The sequence below is a fragment of the Schistocerca americana genome, chromosome 4 (genome assembly GCF_021461395.2).
Source record: "Schistocerca americana isolate TAMUIC-IGC-003095 chromosome 4, iqSchAmer2.1, whole genome shotgun sequence".
NCBI classification, from domain to species: domain Eukaryota; kingdom Metazoa; phylum Arthropoda; class Insecta; order Orthoptera; family Acrididae; genus Schistocerca; species Schistocerca americana.
In genome coordinates, this window is record NC_060122.1 from 735,357,638 (window position 1) to 735,373,498 (window position 15,861).

Below are 15,861 nucleotides of genomic sequence, written 5' to 3' on the forward strand. Positions count from 1 at the left end.
CATTAGAACTACTGACAGCCTTGCAAGAGCCAGCCCTGACAAAACTCTACTATCTGGTGTGCAAGATGTATGAAACAGGCGAAATAACCTCACACCTCTAGAAGAGTATAATAATTCCAATCCCAAGGAAAGCAGGTGTCGACAGATGTGAAAATAGCCGAACTATCAGTTTAATAAGTCAAGGCTGCAAAATACTAACGCGAATTCCTTACAGACGAATGGAAAAACTGGTAGAAGCCGACCTCAGGGAAGATCAGTTTGGATTCCGTAGAAATGTTGCAACACGTGAAGCAATACTGACCCTACGACTTATCTTAGAAGAAAGATTAAGGAAAGGCAAACCTACGTTTCTACCATTTGTAGACTTAGAGAAAGCTTTTGACAATGTTGATTGGAATACTCTCTTTCAAATTCTGAAGGTGGCAGGGGTAAAATACAGGGAGCGAAAGGCTATTTACAATTTGAACAGAAACCAGATGGCAGTTATAAGAGTCGAGGGGCATGACAGGGAAGCAGTGGTTTGGTTCGCACTTTGCACTGGCTGTAGACTTGGTAAATGCCTGCCTTATAAGTGTGACACAATGAGACAGGGTAAAGTTAGTTCAGAGAGGTTCTGTGGACAATATAATAGGAGTAATGAACGATGCAAGTAAACAGTCAATCCCGCATACAGCCAAGCAGTGTTAAGCATTATACGAGGGTTGGAACTTAAATAGTGGCTGCTATTTATTCACAACCGATGCAAAAGAGTTATATGTTTGCACCTGTTACTGTCCTTCAAAGTAGTCGCCAGCGTTGTGTAGGACCCGATGCCAGCGATGTGGGAGGCGTAGTATACCGTTAGCAGAGCCTGTTCTGTTTATGGTGCGAATGGAGCGGTCTACTGCCTGTCGAATCTCTGGAACAGTTTTGAAGCGAATGCCACGAAGTGATTCCTTCATCTTCGGAATCAAATCAAGGTCACAAGGACTTAAGTCCGGGGAGCAAGGTGGATGGTACAGTACGTCCCAGTCCCATCGACCGAACAGAGCAGCCACAGCTTGCGCTGTATGAGCCCGTGCATTGTCGTGCAAAATGATGGGTGGGTTGCGCAGAAAGTGTCACCCCTTCTTTCGCAAAGCTGGTCGCAGGTGATGCTCCAAAAACGTACAGTAATACTGTGCACTGACGGTCTGCCATGAGGAACGTAATGCCTTAGGACAATACCATCACAGTCGTACACGAGAATCACCATAACTTTCACCATACTGAGTCTCTGACGCACTTTCGACTTACGCGGCGACCCATAATGACGCCATTCGCTGGATTGGCGTTTCAGTTTTGGCTCGTACGATGTGGCCCATGTCTCAGCCAGTGTTACGATACGGCGTAAGAAAGCCTCTCTCTCGCGCTCATAGCGCGCTCCAAGTGCGTCTCAGCAGCGTCGTATGGCATCCACTTCTGCATTTCCGTCAATTCATGCGAAACCCATCATGATGCAGTTTTTCGCATGCCCAGGAGTTCCGTCAGGATACAAAGCACAGTCGTATGAGCTAATCCGGTTTCGTGGGCTAGCCCACGACTCGTATGGCGTCGGTCACTGTCCACTAACGCGGCAACAGCATGCACTTCTTCTCCTTCAGAGACGCTAGGACGACCTGCCCGATGCATGTCTGCCACAGTTTGCCGATCTTCGTTAAAGGCTTTTACCGAACGTGCCACTGTTCTGTACGGCAATCCCGATTCCCCGCACGCCTCTTGAAGACCTTGATGACACTGTCATCCTGTACGCCTCTGACACATTCAATCTTGATCCAACTCCGTTGTTCCTGTTTCGAAAACATAGTGACACCGTTACGTTAGACCGCTCGCTTACAAGTGACTGTGTTTCGCTCGATTGTGCGAACGCCGGTGACGTGGGATGGGTGAGTCCATTTGCTCGGAGGTAAGGTAGGTATGTCAACAACGTGTGCTATCAGTGATAATAGCAGATTCCATTGCACAGTGTCTCCACAGCAGTGTTGCCTCTATTTAAGTTCCAACCTACCTATACGCACACATGACACCAGGTCCACCGGCTTCACAACGAGTCCGTAGAATAGCTCCGGGACGGTTGGCTGAGACTAAGGCGATACTTCAGGATATGCTCCGTGCTGGTGTTATACGAAGGTCAGACAGCCCAAGGGCATCCCCGTTACATCTAGTGCGCCAAAAGGATGTCACATGGCGCCCCTGTGGCGATTACCGTAGGCTGAACGCAAGAACAGTCCGAGACAAGTACCCAATACCTAATGTCCAAAAATTTGCCTATTCTCTGTTCGGAGCAAAAGTTTTCTCAGTGCTGGATTGGCGGAAGGCTTACAATCAGATCCCAGTGCGAATACCGATGGTGCAAAGACAGCCGTTATTACACCTTTCAGCCTGTTCTAGTTTTTATTTACGCCATTTGGTCTTAAAAATGAAGCCAAAACCTGGCAGAGGCTCATTGACGAAGTGTTACAAGGCTTGCCATTTTGCTGTGCGTATTTAGATGACATATTAATATATTCAGCTGATTCACAAGTTCACGACAAGCATATACGTGAAGTGCAACAGAGGTTGTATAACTATGGAGTGGTGTTAAACGAAGACAAGTCCGTCATGCGCAAAAGGGAGGTAACTTACCTAGGCCACAGAGTCTCGGCCAATGGGATCCGACCTTTGCTTGAAAAGATTGCCACATTTCGTAATCTACCAAAGCCAACGGACTACAAGCAACTTAGACGATTTTTAGGCATGGTAAACTTTTACCGTGGTCATTTGCCAATAACAGCTACCATCCAGGTACTCGCTTGCGGGTAAGAATGCCAAGGGCAAGAGACTATTACAATGGACACTAGAAATGAGTAACACGCCCAGCCAATCACAAACCAGCCTTGAAGACGCAGTGTTGCTGGCTCATCCTGTCCCGGGTGCAACCATTGAATATTGTGGTCGACGCCAGCCAGCTACTGCACAGGCAGACAAAATGGAGTGCTTATTATAGGGAGTTATTGGCGATATGTGGGAGTGTGAGACATTTTCGGCCTTACATTGAAAGCCGACCAGTGACAATTTTCACAAACTAAACGTATCACAACTGAGACCACGTCCATACATTACACAGCGATTCCGCAAAATGGATTTTGACAGTCTCCGCAACTTAGCTCACCCACCTGCAAACACCCCTCTCAAGTTTCTAACCGAGCGGTTTGGGCGGCCGTCGATCAAAAAGGATATCAGGAATTCGAGTCGTTCGTCCCTTCATTGCCAGTGTTGTAAAGCAGGACGACGTGTTAATGCAGAGGTCGGAAATTTTTCAGGTTCCCCAGCAAGGTTTGGTCACGTTCACCTCGACATAGTGGGCCCACTTCCACCCTCAGACGGTTATAAATACTTGCTCACGGCATTAGACAGATGCACAAGATGGACAGAGGCTATACCAGTGACAATTGTAGCAGCCGAGACAATAGCAAAGGCATTTGTTGCACATTGGTGAGCACTTTGCGGATGCCCCCTACGTATCATAAAGGATCAGGGTCGACAATTCGAGTCTAATCTGTTCATTGAACTGGCTAGACTGTGTGGATTCCAGCGTCATCACACAACCAGTTATTACCCGGCAAGCAACGAAATGATGGAAAGATGGCACAGAACACTCATGTGTCACCGAGAGTGCTGTACAGTGGCGCTACCGCTAGTACTTCTAGGTTTACGGATTGCGCATAAGGCTGGTATAGACGCATCAGTGGCGGAGATGGTTTATGGAGAACCATTGAGAATTCCTGTGGACTATCTCACAATGGCACCACTACAAACACAAACGTAGATACTACTGTTGGTACAGCGCATTCGTGACCATGTAGCAAGGATGAGAGGGCCACCGGCATCCCGCCATGGTGAACATCCGGTCTTCGTGGACAAAGCTTTGATGGATTGCTCGCATGTCATGTTGCGCACAGACGACGTAAGGGTTCCCCTTCAACCTCTTTATACTTGGCCCTACCAAGTACTGCGACGTAATGCCCATACTATAGACATATCCCAAAATGGAAAGTGTCAGGGTGTCTGTTGGAAGAATGAAACCAACAGGGACCTTACCATCCCCGAAGCACGAAAGCACTCCTCCAGTTCCGGATGATTGAAGGTCAGGCGAGCTTACACAAAGTCGAACTGAAGAGACAACGCCAAGATGCCAGAGGACTATAGAACTCACCGACACATCAACCGGTCGTCGGTACAAGAGCTGGACGACAAGGTCAAGTTCAAGTACCCCTACATCCCAGGTGCTCCGCAATTTGAGGGTTGGGGTGCTGCATGGGGACAAGAGACCGGCCAGTGGAGAGTATCGTTTATGCTTAGTACGAGCAGCTGATTTCTCTGGGGTTTTTTTTCTAGAGCTGTACTTCTGACCTTAATCCAAGTAAAATAAATATCTCTAAGTATATGTGGATTTGATCTCTGACCTACAGACTTTTGATCTTTACCATATTTGTGAAACTGCCTTTATTGATTGATATGTGGTACACGATACGATTCAAAGTAATGAACACATTGCTTACGTAAGATACGTCGACAACACTGCCCTATTTGGAATACAGTTCCAGTAATAACGTTACAAATAACAACATGGTCTGTACAGTTCCCCTGAAATGTATATTGGTTGTTTGAGACAAACATTCACATTGAATCCGTGCACAGAAGGATGAGTACCATTTTGTATGACTATTACTTATTACGCTGTGTCGCGATATTGCGATTTCATCTTCTCAAGATTAAAAAATTAAAAAAGTTACTTTCCTCTGCTGCACTTATCTCCATCCAGCACTCAACAAGTGAGGTACTTAATTCTCCAATTTTAAAGAGAGTAGAATTCACTGACATGAAAAGCATGTTTTCACCATTCACCTCGACTTTGGGTAGCATCTGGAAAACTATTCAGTTTTTATTACAGTAAATTTATTCTTACTGTTAATGTTTCAGTAATTTTATAAAATATCAATACCATTCCTGCGTTCATTGCAGTGGGCAGCCTTACGAGTTACTTGGGCTCAAGTTCGCGAGGGCGGAGTACAGGGGAGCAGCCCTTTGCGCAAGTGCATCGTGGGTAGCGGGGTCCTTGCGGCAAATATCAGCCGTCTCATTGTTAACAAGACAACAGGTAGCTAGGCTTTACGATTTTGGCATCACACGCAACTGCAAGGAGAGCGGAACGTACAAATCGTAGACTTCACTTTCCCGGAACACATCGCATTTGCATAACGTGCGAGTAGGCGACTACTTTCATGTCAATATTTGGCTCGACAAACATACCACAGCTTTCGCGTTGGAACGGAGGCTCAGCAGAAGCAAATGGTCGCTCGGCAGCATTAAAAATAAATAAATAAAAAATCATCCAGTTGCGAGTAAGGACATGTCAACGCGGACACGTTAATGAATCACAGCTTCAAAGTTCAGCTACATTTACATCTACGTATATACTCTGCATATTACTGTGAAGTGTATGGCAGAGGGTCCGTCCCATTGTACCAGTTATTAGGGAATAATGACTTTTTGAATGTATAGCGCGTGCTCTAATTACAGTACTGGCCATTAAAATTGCTACACCAAGAAGAAATGCACATGATAAACAGGTATTCATTGGACAAATATATTATACTAAAAATGACATGTAACTACATTTTCACGCAGTTTGGATGCATAGATCCTGAGAAATCAGTACCCAGAACAACCACCTCTGGCCGTAATAACGGCGTTGATACGCCTGGGCATTGAGTCAAACAGAGCTTGGATGGCGTGTACAGGTACAGCTGCCCATGCAGCTTCAGCACGATACCACAGTTCATCAAGAGTAGTGACTGGCGTATTGTGACGAGCCAGTTACTCGGTCACCATTGACCAGACGTTTTCAATTGGTGAGAGATCTGGAGAATGTGCTGGCCAGGGCAGCAGTTGGACATTTTCTGTATCCAGAAAGGCCCGTACAGAACCTGCAACATGCGGTCGTCCATTATCCTGCTGAAATGTAGGGATTCGCAGCGATCGAATGAAGGGTAGAGCCACGGGTCGTAACACATCTGAAATGTAACGTCCACTGTTCAAAGTGTCGTCAATGCGAACAAGAGGTGACCGAGACGCGTAACCAATGGCACCCCATACCATCACGCCGGGTGATACGCTAGTATGGCGATGACGAACACACGCTTCCAATGTGCGTTCACCGCGATGTCGCCAAACACGGATGCGACCATCATGATGATGTAAACAGAACCTGGATTCATCCGAAAAAATGACGTTTTGCCATTCGTGTACCCAGGTTCGTCGTTGAGTACACCATCGCATGCGCTCCTGTCTGTGACGCAGCGTCAAGGGTAACCGCAGCCATGGTCTCCGAGCTGATAGCCCATGCTGCTGCAAATGTCGTCGAACTGTTCGTGCAGATGGTTATTGTCTTGCAAACGTCCCCATCTGTTGACTCAGGGATCGAGACGTGGCTGCACGATCCGCTACAGCCATGCGGATATGATGCCTGTCATCTCGACTGCTAGAGATACGAGGCCATTGGGATCCAGCACGGCGTTCCGTATTACCCTCCTGAACCCACCGATTCCATATTCTGCTAACAGTCATTGGATCTCGACCAAGGCGAGCAGCAATGTCGCGATACGATAAACCGCAATCGCCATAGGCTACAATCCGACCTTTATCAAAGTCGGAAACGTGATGGTACGCATTTCTCCTCCTTACACGAGGCAACGCCGGTCAACTGCTGTTTGTGTATGAGAAATCGGTTGGAAACTTTCCTCATGTCAGCACGTTGTAGGTGTCGCCACCGGAGCCAACCTTGTGTGAATGCTCTGAAAAGCTAATCATTTGCATATCACAGCATCTTCTTTCTGTCGGTTAAATTTCGCGTCTGTAGCACGTCATCTTCGTGGTGTAGCAATTTTAATTGCCAGTAGTGTAATATTGTCTTCGAGAAACCTACGGGAGAGATACGAAAAGTCATCATTCAAAGCCGGTTCATGGAACTTCTCAAGTAGGCATTCTTGGGATGGTTTGCGTCTGTCTCCAAGAGTCTGCCTGTTCATTTTCTTCAGCAACTCTGTGACACTCCCCCACAAACCTGTGACCATTCGTGCTGTATACGTTCAATCCTATTTGGTACGAGTCCCACACACTTGAGTAATATTCCAGGATGGGTCGCGCGAGTCATGTGTAAGCATTGTCATCTGTAGACGGATTTTTTCGGAAACCAAGAAATTCTGTATCTACCTGACTGCTTTGAGACAAAGATTTCAGTACGTCGCCTGAAAAAAGTTCGATTCGGCTTTCACAGGACCCATGTTTTCGGAATTCATGTTGTTTAGCGTGAAGGAGGTCATTTTCTCCGAGATATCTCATTATGTTTGAGCTCAGATTATGTTCTAATACTCTACAACAAATCGATGTCAAGGATATAGGACGGCAGTTTTGTGGAATGGGTCTACCGCCCTTCTAATAAACTGGTGTGACCTGTGCTTTCTTCCAACTAAAAGGAAAATTTTTTATTTGGGGGATCTATGACAGATTATAGTTAAAAGAGGTGCTAAGTCGGCTGCAAATTCATTACAGAATCTGACATATATTCCATCGGTCCTTGGAGTTGCTTTCGGTTTTAACGATTACATCAGTTTCTTAACACCACTGACACTAACATTTGTCTCACTCTTCTATTCAGTGGTGAGCCGATTAAATTGGGGCTATTCTCGCTACGCTCAATTTCAACTTCTGTCTGATCCACGAGTTGGTGGATATCATTACGGCCTATGTGGAAAGCATTAAATAATTAATAGGTCTGTAAACCTTCTATCGTGTTCAAATGGAAACTTGCAAACTATGACTCGTAACGGTTCATGTCCCTATTGTGGACACAGTGTAAGTCGACAAGTGTTAAACAAACTCGTCTCTGATGTACCTCACACATGGTTCTGGTCCAATTGCAGCTGATGAACACAGCCTTCTCCTATTACGCCGTCCTGAGACAGCTGAACGGCAACTGAGGGTCCTAGAGACGTCGCCAGTAACCACTCCACTGGCTCCACACCACGTCAACAGAGGGAGTGAAGCAAAACGACCACACAACTGCAGCTACCTTAACAACGCTTCAGAATTGCGATTCTATTTCATTGTGCAAGCAGGAGACAAATGTTCTTTTTTCTTGTAAAACTTCCTTCACATAGTTAGCAATAACCAAGACTGTAAATAGCATCAATAAAGAAATTGGAAGTTCCAGATTTCCTTAGAATTTTACCATTCGCTGCCTTAATAGCCATCACCATCATCTGAAGTCGCAGGAATTTCTGTTAAAAATGGCTCGTTTAATAATATGTTCCCTCAACAGAAAATGTCCGACACACCTTGCGGTAAACTTCACTTCTCCTCGATTTCGAACACACGCTTACCCAGTTAGAAACAAATCACTGTTGCTCGACTGAACAAGCTGCAGGAGAACGAGCCAAACTAATTGTATCTACAGGTTGCATCAAATGTGTTCTGGTAAGAGTTTAACTAAGCGATTAATTGAACGGTAGTTTTTGAGTGAAACCTTCGATATATTGTCACTTCTGTGATACAAAAACAGTCTATCCCGTGCTAACCTTAAGTTGCAGTTTCGACACTCAACGCAATCACAATCAATCTTAATAGTTTATGGTGTCGAACAAAACCTAATACCAAAAAGGATTACAAAACGGATGATCTGTGACAGGGCGCTCTCTCAAATATTGCACTAATTGACCATTACGAACGTTGAGTTCAAGGTGACAACTAATACAACATGCCACGCGGGTTCTGGTTAGTTAAAAAGTCACAGTTTACACACAAAAATCGGAATTTCGCGTGTTCGTCTTTCTCACACGTTCGCGTATACTTCGCGGCACTCCAATGTCAAGTTTTTCTCATTATTCCGCTAATTTATTACACCTATTCGGAGCTCCTCACATGCGCGTCCCAACAAGGTGATGGCTGAGCTCCGCTCGACTTTACATAGCAATTCTCAGATTTCACGAAATACGTACGGATATACTGTCCTCTGACTGGCTGATGCACATCATTGACAATTCTACATTAGTACAAAACCCCGCAATCCCTCGTCTTTTACATTTGGCCAATTACAACCTCATAACTTTTATGAACAATTTATTAAATGTATACATTTATAAAACCCACAAATATGAAAATAGCTCCCTCTTTAAATAACTGAATTATCGTAAAACGTTTCTTGTTTCCCAGTGCCATAAACTGGCTAATGGCAGTTCGCAAATTTCCTCTGAGTGATGATTCAGGCCCTCTGCAAAGCCACAGATCTCACACTATCGTACACTCAGTTGATTGAAGTAACAGAATCCATTTATTAAATTTTTCACATTCATACCATCATTCACCCTAGTAATTAAACCTATTAAAATAACAATAATTAATGAAAGTTGTAACAGTCACAAAAGATACAATTTTGTTTCCAAAACATGCTATTTTAACTACGTATGAATTCATAGTCCATAAGATGCTGACACCTTTCGGCCACAGACGTAATTACTTGCAGCTAGCTAGCATGTTAGAACCATGACTCATTTTCTGTACCTATCTGCTCACTACCTTCCGGAATACATAAGCCCGATACAAGACGCCTCATGGCGTCCAGTTTTCCCTTCCTCCACGTCCGTTCGAGGACTCCTTCTTTCTCACACCATTTTATGGGCTGGAATTTAGAACAAGTGCAAATATCAAAATGGTTTTATATACAGACGTTGGAAACACCCATGGGTTAATTTTTCAACAAAATCACCATGGCTATTTGTCGTAACGGCCTTCCAGTTTTCCTGTTTGCTTTGCAAACCGGTACGGCGCCAGAATTTTGACACGTGTAGCCATAGTGCTCTGCAGTTCTTCATTTGAGGCGAAACGTGGTCCGTCCAACAACCACTTCTTCGTCTCTGGAAGGCTAAACAGGAAACTTAAAACAAGCACGTAAAAGACGTGGTCTTTGTGGTGGCAATACAAGCTTGGATACGGTAAAGATGAGAAAGGAAATGAGCCATACCATTTTCAAAGGATTCACCTCGTCGCTTGCCTTGGTCATGTTAGGGAAACAAAGTAAAACCAAAGTCTGGATGTCTAAGGCAAAGCTGTGGTCTCTCTCCGACTGAGTGGGATTCTACCAAACGAAGAGGCCTGCTAAGGTCGAATTTCGCTCAATAGGATCACAACATCCTACAGCATTCTGCTGCACACTTTCACATCTTCTTCGACTATTCACACAGCAGGTAAAGTCAGTATTTTGCGCCAAATGACGTCCACTATTTCCCAGAAATGAAAAAGTGGCTATGAACGACGTTTCATCCTACCCATGACCACCTGACAGACAGACAGACAGATAGTAGAATTTTTATATGAAGTAAAAAGGTAGTACAGTCGACATGGTCGTTACGCTTAAAAATTGTCAATGCATGTATATATCGTAGGATTTGTCGACCTAGAAAAGGCGTTCGACGACGTAAAATGATGCCAGATGTTTGACATCCTCAGGAAATTAGATACAAGCTATAGAAGATGGACAATACACCGGATGTACAAGAGACAAGACGGAACAATAAGAGTGTGAGACCAACGGAGTAATAGTTGTTGTTGTGGTCTTCAGTTCAGAGACTGGTTCGATGCAGCTTTCCATGCTGCTCTATCCTGTGCAGGTCCCATCATCTCAGAATAACGACTGCAACTTACATTCTTCTGAATCTGAATGGTGTATTCATCTCTTGGCCTCTCTCTACGATTTTTACCCTCCATGCTTCCCTCAAGTCCTAAATTGGTGATCCCTTGATATCTCAGAACGTGTCCTACCAAGCGATCCCTTCTTCTAGTCAAGTTGTGCCACAAATTCCGCTTTTCCCCAGTTCTACTCAGTACTTCCTCATTACTTACGTGATCTACCCCTCTAATCTTCAGCATTGTTCCATAGCACCAAATTTCAAAAGCTTCAATTCTCTTCTTGTTACACTGATTATCGTCCATGTTTCACTTCCTTACACGGCTACACTCCATAGAAATACTTTCAGAAAAGACTTCCTGACACTTAAATGTATACTCGATGTTCCCAAATTTCTCTTCTTCACAAACGCTTCCCTTGCCATAGTCTACATTTTATATCCACTCTACTTCGACCATCATCAGTTATTTTGCTCCCCAAATAGCAAAACTCATCTTCTACTTGAAGTGTCTCATTTCCTAATCTAATTCCCTCAGCTTCACCTAATCTGATTCGACTACATTCCATTATCCTCGCTTTGCTTTTGTTGATGTTCATCTTACATTCCCCTTTCAAGACACTGTCCATTTCTTTCAACTGCTCTTCCAGGCCGTTTGCTGTCTCTGACAGATTTACAATGTCATGGGCAAACCTCAAAGTTTTTATTTCTTCTCCATCGATTTTAATTCTTACTCCACGTTTTCTTTTGTTTCGTTTACTGCTTGTTCGGTACACAGATTGAATAACATCGGGGATAGGCTACAACCCTGTCTTACTCCCTTCTCAATCACTGCTTCCCTTTCATCCCCCCGAGTCTTATAACTGCCCTCTGGTTTCTGTACAAATTGTAAATAGCCTTTTACTCCCTGTATTTTACACCTGGCACCTTCAGAATTTGAAAGAGAGTATTCCAGTCAACTTTGTCAAAAGCTTTTTCTAACTCTACAAATGCTAGAAACGTAGGTTTGCCTTTCCTTAACCTATCTTCTAAGATTAGTCGTAGGGTAAGTATTGCCTCGCGTGTTTCAATATTTCTATGGAATTCAAACTGATCCTCCCCGAGGTTGGCTTCTGCCAGTTTTTCCATTAGTTTGTAGGGAATCAGTGTTAGTGCTTTGCAACCATGACTTATTAAACTGATAGTTCGGCAATTTTCATACCAGTCAACACCTTCTTTCTTTGTGATTGGAATGATTATATTCTTCTTGAAGTCTGAAAGTATACCGCCTGTTGCAAACATCTTGCTCACCAGATGCAAGAGTTTTCTCATGACTGGCTTTCCCAAGGCTATCAGTAGTTCTAATGGAATGTTGTCTACTCCCGCGGCCTCGTTTCGACTGCTCTGTCAAATTCTTCACGCAGTATCATATCTCCCATTTCATCTTCACCTATGTCCTCTTCCATTTCAATAATATTGCCCTCAAGTATATCGCCCTTGTATAGACCCTTTATAAACTCCTTCAACCTTTTTGCTTTGCCTTCTTTGCCTACGACAGGTTTTCCATCTGGTGGGCCTCTTTTTCTCCAAAGGTATCTTTAATTTCCCTATTGGCAGTATCTATTTTACCCCTAGTGATATATGCTTTTATATGATTACATTTGTCCTCTAGCCATCCCTGCTTAGCGATTTTGCACTTCCTGTCGATCTCATTTTTGAGACGTTTGTATTCCTCTTCGCTTGCTTCATTTACTGAATTTTTATATTTTCTTCTTTCATCAATTAAATTCAATATTCCTTCTGTTACCCAACGATTTCTACTAGCATTCGTCTTCATCTTCTGCTGCCTTTACTATTTCATCTCTCAAAGCTACCCATTCTTCTTCTACTGTCTTTCTTTCCCTGTTCTTGTCAACCGTTCCCTAATGCTCTCTCTAAAACTCTCTACAACCATCGGTTCTTTCAGTTTATCCAGGTCCCATCTCCTTAAATTCCTACCTTTTTGCAGTAGTACTGGAAATGAAAAAGGTGTAATTCAGCGAAACAAAATTCCCCTCTTAGTTCCATCTTAATATGTATCATGTATAATTTTGGTATGTGAACTTTTGGTATCTGAATCGATTGTAAGCGAACAGCGATGTGGTAAGGTGTATCGCTGAAGATAAGCTTGAGCTGCACGAGGGCGCAGGGGAGCCGTCGAAGTTTAGCTGAGTTTGAGTAAAGCAGACAATATTTAGCTCTGGTAGCGAGAGGAGTCGAAGTACATCTGTGTTGGAGTTAAGCTGATTATTTTAAGCAGTGTTAGCGAGGAAGCTATGGCAATATTATGATTCAAATTAAAGTTTATCTTTCGTTCAATCACTATGAAACTGATTTGTGAATGAAGAAATCTAATGGAATGTGAGGTAAATACAATGATGATATTATTTTTACTACTGCTGCGCCATCGAACGAACTTGGTTATTGTACTGATAGTTGTTAGATTTGGGAGATAGGAAAGTGTATTGTTTGGATGTTGAGAAGTTCATTGAATTTAAAATCTGCTTTGAGCTATTTTTCTCATTACACAAAAGAAAACGATGTTGTCCTTCATGTGCATATTTCATTTTTTTGCCAACCTTTCTCTTACAATACTTTTTTATTTGATGATCCAACCACGTTTTTCGATTTGCAATTAACAGAGAACTCGTTGCACCTCTCGAGTGTCTCTGCAGATATAGTTATTTGCAGCTTTAGCACAGCGGCGCGCAAGAGAGAGCAGTACTGCAACATGTTATCTAGATTTGCGCAGATTAGAGGTAAAGCCTAGTTTACACGACGACACAAGGCTGCAGGCAACTGCGCTACCGGCCACTGCGCATGCGCGTCGCACGTTTGCGCAGATAGTCGGTGAAACTAAACACTTTCTGCGAGTTCCAACTTCGGCGACACTAGTTGCATGACTTTTGAGGTTACGTCTGCTCGTAGAGTGTGGACAGTCTGAAATATGCAGTGAGGAACGGGGAATAATGTTCGCTTTTTGGATATCTATGCTTTGCATAGGTGTTTGTGGGATTTCAGTGATACTGGTTACAAAATAAGCAATATATTGCTGCTCCTGAGACCTTCACGTGCCATCAGAACACAGATAGTTTGACAATATTTGAGCTGCAGGGCAAAATTTATTGAATTTGGAGCACATATACAAATGAATTAAGAAAAACACAAGCAAATGTAATTCTAGCTGTGGAAATGCTCTCGTCTACAAGACTAAAAATCCCATCGTTCGAGTTTATTGTTGACAGGATGGAAGGCTACACAAATCAAGTAGCTGCATTCTTTATTCAATATTCATCTGTTTAAAACGTCGCAGCAGTGCTCCCCATTCACATATGTTTGAATTTTGAAATATTGCCACTGTACAGATCTGTCTTGCAAGCCATTCTTTTCTTAATGCGGCCTGCTTCGAATAATTACTGCTGTTAATGTTAATAATTATTACTGTTAATGTAAATAATTATTGGTGTTAATGAAAAAGCGTCATCACCAACTAAAACCGCATCATACAGCATGTCGAGTGTTGTCGATTGAAATGCACGCAATGTGATATGTAATTTCAGTTCTGGCGACAGTGCTTCATGCATTACAGTATCTTTATTCCTTATCGCATAATGATCTCTATTTAGAAGAACGTGAACAGTTCTGGTGACATTCTAAGATAATTGAAAGAACTTCTTGGGTCTTCCATTGCAAATTATTTCAGCAAGGATGCCGAGCAACTGAGCTGACGTCTTTTCTTCATCCACTCACAAATCGAAACACGTTTCGAAACAACTTTTAACTTCATCACAACTCGTGCGACGTGCAGCTGCCAAAACTTTCGTTTCAGACACGACTGAGGAACCCACAAAATGGCGAAACTGAAGTGTATACTGGTTTCGCCGTGTCTACAGTCAAATATGAAACAATTTGCGTGCAACCCATTCCACGCAACGAGTGGCGCAACCCAATGTAAACTAGGCTTCACGGGAAAATATTTTGGTTGTGTTATTTATTCAATCAGGGCCAACTTATTTTATTCAGAGACAATTTCTGTTATCAAATTTTGCAAAGTCAGTGACTAGATTTCATGTCTAAGTTAATCATTCAAGCAGTTTATATTGTTCGAAATTCTTGCAATTAGATTGCTAACTTTTACAGTATGAAATACTTCCTGTTTCATTGTGGCAATTAATTGCTTTTACAGTGCAGCTTGCCTTTTCATTACGACAGTGCAAATTTCATTACGACAGTTGATATACTATCACATCTCATGCCTACAAGGAGAATCTGAGTACTTCAGTCCTATATTTTTATTTATTCAGAGAACTTTCACTTGGCGATATCCTTGTACAGTACAGGTGACGTAGGATGTTTTGAGAAATAGTCAGAAACTATATACTGCTCTGTCTTACTGTAATTATTAATGTAGTATAGCGCAACGCGTATATTGCTGATACTGTGTTTTGCCTTTCAGCTTTGACATTATTGTTTTCGAAGTTGTCTTTTACATCTGTGATATTGTGATTCATTTTTATATTTCTCTATTATCATGGCGCGTAGTACGTTCCTCAGCAAATCACGCACCACGATGAATTCGCAAAAATCTGATTAGAAAAATGCAATCGACAGCTGATCACTCTCTTGCTTCTAATACTAACCATGTATCTGACGTAATAATGCAAGACGCTGTGTCTTTGCGACCGAACAGTCAAGTCACGACGGTTAAAGGTGCTGCAGTCCTGAACCGCAAGACCGCTACGGTCGCAGGTTCGAATCCTGCCTCGGGCATGGATGTTTGTGATGTCCTTAGGTTAGTTAGGTTTAACTAGTTCTAAGTTCTAGGGGACTAATGACCTCAGCAGTTGAGTCCCATAGTGCTCAGAGCCATTTGAACCAGTCAAGTCACGAACATTGTAAACACTCTTGATACTGACATGACTCCACATTCAGATAATAATGTTTGTGGTAATACTGCTATTTTATTTTCTGAGAATAGTGATATCACACACACAACTATGGAAGATTCTCTACGTTTGCCAAAATCCGACACCCAGCATTTACGTAATTCTTCCGACAAAACTATTACGCAACAACTTCATTTGACTACACACAGTATGAATTT

The 15,861-nt window shown here is 43.0% G+C and overlaps 1 protein-coding gene across 1 annotated transcript in view; it reads left to right on the forward strand.

Moving 5' to 3' along the window:
* LOC124613761 (odorant receptor 4-like) overlaps positions 1 to 8,039 on the forward strand; it is a 41,941-nt gene extending 33,902 nt beyond the window's left edge. The window contains exon 5 of the mRNA XM_047142478.1: positions 7,983 to 8,039. Within this exon, the coding sequence (XP_046998434.1) occupies positions 7,983 to 8,039 (57 nt within the window). The remainder of the gene's footprint in view (positions 1 to 7,982) is intronic.
* The last annotated feature ends 7,822 nt before the right edge of the window (positions 8,040 to 15,861 follow it).